Source organism: Staurois parvus, unplaced genomic scaffold, assembly GCF_062004578.1.
Source record: "Staurois parvus isolate SC_StPar_1 unplaced genomic scaffold, SC_StPar_1.0 ptg001257l, whole genome shotgun sequence".
NCBI classification, from domain to species: domain Eukaryota; kingdom Metazoa; phylum Chordata; class Amphibia; order Anura; family Ranidae; genus Staurois; species Staurois parvus.
This window is the reverse complement of record NW_028319053.1, coordinates 192,643-198,642: the sequence shown is the minus strand read 5'-3', so window position 1 is coordinate 198,642 and position 6,000 is coordinate 192,643. Positions and strand designations below refer to the sequence as shown.

The 6,000-nt window shown below is 50.7% G+C and overlaps 1 protein-coding gene across 1 annotated transcript in view; it reads left to right on the top strand.

Annotated features, from left to right (window-relative positions):
- The first annotated feature begins 2,194 nt into the window (after window positions 1–2,194).
- LOC149437761 (epoxide hydrolase 1-like) overlaps window positions 2,195–6,000 on the top strand; it is a 31,705-nt gene continuing 27,899 nt past the window's right edge. The window contains exon 1 of the mRNA XM_089660649.1: window positions 2,195–2,398. Within this exon, the coding sequence (XP_089516775.1) occupies window positions 2,370–2,398 (29 nt within the window). The 5' untranslated portion in view covers window positions 2,195–2,369. The remainder of the gene's footprint in view (window positions 2,399–6,000) is intronic.

Below are 6,000 nucleotides of genomic sequence, written 5' to 3'. Positions count from 1 at the left end.
CCGCTGGACCGAGGGACAGGTAACTGTCTGTATTTTAAAAGTCAGCAGCTACAGTTTTAGAAGCTGGTGACTTTTATTTTCAGCTGGAACTCCGCTTTAACATGATCTCCTATGGGACATGTTCACACGTGTGCATTTTCACCCGCTGCGTTTTTTGGAAAGGGTCCGGGACTTTTTTTTAAAGCAAAAAGCAGCGTTTTTGCTACAATGGAGTTCAATGGAGAATCTGCTGAAATGCGCGGCAGTGCGATTTTGCCACGATTTTGCCTCAATTTGCATTTTTCATTTTTATTCTGCCCAGCAAAAAAAAAATTACACTTTAAAAAAAAAGAAGCTGAACAAAATGCAAAATGCGGCAAAAACTTGTGTAGAAAAATGCAAAAGGAACTGCGGAAAACACAGAAAAATGGACAAAAGGCAAACTGCATAGGTGTGAACGGAGCCTTACTCTCTATGAATGTTCTTGCACCTCTCATATAGAATGCATGAAGGCAAAAAACCTTGAACCTTTACAACTTTAACCCTCTTAACTGCCATTTTTTCTGGACAGTTTGGTCTATAGGTATGCAGACCTAGGAACTGCAGGGACAGCGGGGACCCCTCATACTGGGAATGGAAGGTGTGCAGACTTAGGAACTGCTGGGACAACGGGGACCCCTCATACTGGGAATGGAGGGTGCGCAGACTTAGGAACTGCGGGGACAACGGGGACCCCTCATACTGGGAATGGAAGGTGCGCAGACTTAGGAACTGCGGGGACAACGGGGACCCCTCATACTGGGAATGGAGGGTGCGCAGACTTAGGAACTGCGGGGACAGCGGGGACCCCTCATACTGGGAATGGAGGGTGCGCAGACTTAGGAACTGCGGGGACAGCGGGGACCCCTCGTACTGGGAATGGAGGGTGCACAGACTTAGGAACTGCGGGGACAGCAGGGACCCCTCATACTGGGAATGGAAGGTGCGAAGACCTAGGAACTGCGGGGACATCGGGGACCTCTCATACTGGGAATGGAAGGTGCGCAGACCTAGGAACTGCAGGGACAGCGGGGACCGCTCATACTGGGAATGGAAGATGCGCAGACCTAGGAACTGTGGTGACAGCGGGGACCGCTCATACTGGGAATGGAGGGTGCGCAGACCTAGGAACTGCGGGGACAGCGGGGACCCCTCATACTGGGAATGGAGGGTGGGCAGACCTAGGAACTGCGGGGACAGCGGGGACCCCTCATACTGGGAATGGAAGGTGCGCAGACCTAGGAACTGCGGGGACAGCGGGGACCCCTCATACTGGGAATGGAAGATGCGCAGACCTAGGAACTGCGGGGACAGCGGGGACCCCTCATACTGGGAATGGAAGATGCGCAGACCTAGGAACTGCAGGGACAGCGGGGACCCTTCATACTGGGAATGGAGGGTGTGCAGACCTAAGAACTGCGGGGACAGTGGGGACCCCTCATACTGGGGATGGAGGGTGCGCAGACCTAGGAACTGTGGAGACAGCGGGGACCCCTCATACTGGGGATGGAGGGTGCGCAGACCTAGGAACTGCAGGGACAACGGGGATCCCTCATACTGGGAATAGAAGGTGTGCAGACCTATTAACTGTGGGGACAGCGGGGACCCCTCATATTGGGAATGGAGGGTGGGCAGACCTAGGAACTGCGGGTACAGCGGGGACCCCTCATACTGGGAATGGAGGGTGCGCAGACCTAGGAATTGCAGGGACAGCGGGGACCCCTCATACTGGGAATGGAGGGTGCGCAGACCTAGGAACTGCGGGGACAGTGGGGACCCCTCATACTGGGAAAGGAGGGTGCGCAGACCTAGGAATTGCAGGGACCCCTCATACTGGGAATGGAGGGTGGGCAGACCTAGAAACTGCAGGGACAGCGGGGACCCCTCATACTGGGAATGGAGGGTGGGCAGACCTAGAAACTGCAGGGACAGCGGGGACCCCTCATACTGGGAATGGAGGGTGCACAGACCCAGGAATACAGTGCGGAGATCTCACTATTAACTCTTCAGTACCTTTTCGGTGGACTGGCCTTTTAAACGTGCTACCGTGGCCAGGAAGGGGTTACCCCTACCATTGCCAAGTGCTGTCACATGGCTGGGTGTTATCCCAGAGGAGGGACGGGGAGGCAGTGACACCAGAGTAACATTTAACCCCTTGTAACAGAAGAGAAGTGTCTCCCTTCTATGTCGGAGATCATACATCCTCTGTACTGGTGTCATGTGATCTCTCTCTAATTTGCAGTTTATTGTTCTATTTCTCCTTTGTACACACAGAGGCGGAGAGACGAGAGGCTGACGCTCTATTACCCAGAGAGCCACAGGGTAAAGTCCCATCAGATCAGGAAGGAGTCATGTGGAGACAAGTCCTTGAGAATGGCAGGTAAGAGGAAAGTCAATGTAACAAGAAGACCCACTTGTTACATTGTAGTCTGTTGGTTTCCTCTTATCTATAATGCTATCTCCTGGAGGTGTACATTGCTCCAGGGGCGTCCCTAGGGTTGGTGTCACCCGATGCAATAACACTTGGTGTCTCCCCTACGATGATCCCCGCAGGATGGATCGGATCTGCGGATTGAGCATAATGGATCGGAGTCAGCTTGCAACCAGGGGCGGACTGACAACTCATGAGGCCCCCGGGCAATAGGGGATCATGGGGCCCCTGTGTCCTTGCCCAAACTCAAAAAACCCTATGAAAATGGTACCAGGAGCATCTCATGGGGCCCCCTACTGGTCCTGGGCCCTCGGGCAGTGCCCAAGTTTCCAAATGGTCAGTCCGCCCCTGCTTGCAACCTATACGGGGTTAACTGATCTCTCCACAAAAAGGTAAGTTTTAAAGCAATCTGATGATCCTCGCAGGATGGATCAGATCTGCGGATTGGGGAGCATATTGGATCGGAATCTATTATGCTCAATCTGCAGATCCGATCGTCAGATTGCTTTAAAACGTACTTTATCATGGAGCGGGTCTGGTGTCACCCCGTGCGATAGGTGTCATCCAGTGCGGCGCGCACCCCCCACACCTGCCTAGGGACGCCACTGCATTGCACAGTTCTTGGTTCTGAAGGAGGACAATCCTCCGTCAGGTTCATCCTCTCCCTGTTCGCGGTCTACCATCACCTGCCTGCAGTCGATGGGCTGCTGACCCCCCCGCTTTACAGTATATATTGAATTGAGCTTCTTTGAATCCCTGTACAGCAGCACTCAGACTGGTAGAGGGAGAGGCAGTATTTGGCACCAATCAAGTGTCCTGCTTTCACATGTGCTGACCGAAGGAAGAGCAGAGGGATGACCTTGATAGCCTGTTGCTATTCCTACACTGTCCACTCACAGGTTGGGAGTAGGGAGAAGGTTTAGGTGCATTGCTTAGCTCCAGCAGAAAAAAGTCAGATCCCCAACTTGGTGAGGAAGAAGCAGCAAAAGGAGCCAATCATTTGTGCTGCACAGCATGGAGCAAGCTGATAGGAGGAAAGAACAGAGTGACAGAGAGTTCAGCTCATCAGCTTGCTGCTTCCCTTTCTTTCCATCCAGTCACAGACTGGGGGAGGGGCAAGACCGATAAGGGTTACTGAGAAGAAAGATCAGGTCTCCAATCTGGCTGTACAGTTTTGCAGAGCTGTGTTAATCTCAGGACTGGATGGAAAAGAATACAAACTCTATGGCCTCTACCACATATTTATTTCATCTGCGTATTTAGCTGATTTCCTGGAGCTCCCATTCCAGTTGTTATAACTGTTCTGAGAACATTCTCCATTCCTTTTAACCTCTTCACGCCGGCCGAACACAAATGTGCGGCATCCCGGAATCTGGGCCTAGACGCCGAGCGGCCGCACATTTGCGTTCTACTAAAAAAGAACATATGTGCTGAGAGCGCGCGCCCTGCACGCTCCCAGCACACATGTCTGGTACTCACGGAAAGGTCCTGATCTCCTCTTTCAATCGGGACCTTTCCCGATCATGTGACCGCCGTGACGGCGTGACCCTAAACCCGCCTCCCAGGTTCTGAAACCCTTAAAGGGCCGGGGCTAAATTCTATTGTATTTACTGACACACAAGAACAAATCATCAACAAATACCTGTCAGTTTAATAATAATGCATCTGTCACAGGAGAACTATAATAGATGTGTTAGCGGAGCACAGGACTTACAACAAGAGGGATACAACCTTTGGTCCAAATTTTAGAGGCAGATCTCTGTTAGCCAAGGTAACCCTGACGGTCCCCTGGAATAGTCTAAAGCAGTGATTCCGAACCTCAGTCCTCAAGTACCCCCAACAGGTCATGTTTTCAGGATTTCCTTCACCTTGCATGGGGGCTTTAAATCAATGCAAATGGATTAGTATTTACGGCAGCTATTTTATCCAAGAGAAACTCCTAAAATATGGACTGTGTAGGGTTATATAAATCTGTGTGCTTGGAGCATAGTATATGTAACGGAACCGACCCCAGACTGCACTTGGGTATTTCCGTTAGATTACCGCTTCCCCGTCTGAACACCTGACAACAGACACCACAGCTGACCATACAAGACTAGATGACACCAATCTTGAAGTAATCCAGAAGGTAAAACTAGTTTATTGCAGCACAGATACAAGATATATATACACTCAAGGGACAGTCCCCCCTCCCTGCATAATGACACAGGGTGAGGCAATCTACATTTAGTAACAAGAGACACACAGGTATTCAAACTTCACACCAGCAGACAGCCCCATCAGGAGGGAGGGCTGCTGGAGACACCCCCCACTAAGCTAATACACATAAACACATACATCCCATAATAGTTTGCTCCCAAGCCTGACAAACAATAGCACAATGGGATGCAACCACATGACATTAAACAATCCACAACCCCCACCCCACCTATACATGTCTACTGTCAAGGTCCTACCTTTTCCCAGAGGTTATGTTATTCTCTGTGCTGGCATCCATCTTGGATTTCTGCAGAGCATGGTGGGAATCTTTTATGCCTTCAGGTCTCTGAGGTCCATCCCCCAGAGGGGTGTGGCTGATTAAATATAAGCCTGTGGTCCGCACATGCCCTTTGCACTTGTGTCTTGTGTCTTTGTGTCGCTACAGCTCTGTTCTGACTCTCGTGACTCTCCTGGAATCTGACTCTTGCTTGTGACTCGACCATTCTTTGTGTTCTCCTTTGATCTGACCCTCCGTTGCTGAACCCGGCCCGTGACCTGTGATTCTCGTCTGCTGTCCGGTACCGTTTTGTCCCATTGTTGTCGACCCGGCCTGCCCGACTACTCTATTGTCCATTCCACCAGCTACACGCCATTGGCGGCGGCCATTACCGCAACTGGGGTGTCTCGGGGGCCGCGACCTGGTTCCTGGCTGCGTCAAGTCCATCCCCACCATCAGGGGCCCTGGTGAAGGGCAGCCTGGGACTTAGACTCCGCGCCCTGAGGGACTTCGGTCTGTGGGTGGTGGTTGTCGTCAGCCAGTGCGTTACATGTTAATAGGCCTGCCTGCCCATTCCAGCGTTCTTGTCCTGACATCTACACAATATTAGGACAGATCACCCTGTGCCCCTAACAGGCACAGGGTGACTTACACATAATAGGGATATGGGGAGCTGAGTCTCCCCACCTCTACAAAGTGAGCTGTGTTCCATGAGCCCCCCACCCAAAGTATAGATGTTCACATTTTGGCACCATCCCAACACTTTGCATAGAAAAAAAAAGTAGCATAGGAGTGGGGAACCACACCCCAGACCAGGGTGAGGGTGTCTCATGCGAAAAAAGTGAGAATTTATATGTGCCTTTCAATGGGAAAAACATACAATACAAATTAATATAACATAAAAAGAATTTACAGTTTTATTGGTTCTTCCAGTTAAAAAGAAGAATGACTTCATAAATTCAATTATACAGTCTTGAAGTCTAAGAAGATCACACGGTTATATTTTTTTTTGGCACTGTGGAAATATTCAAAAGCGTATTGGACCGACGCATTTTGCTACATTTGCTACGTTTAC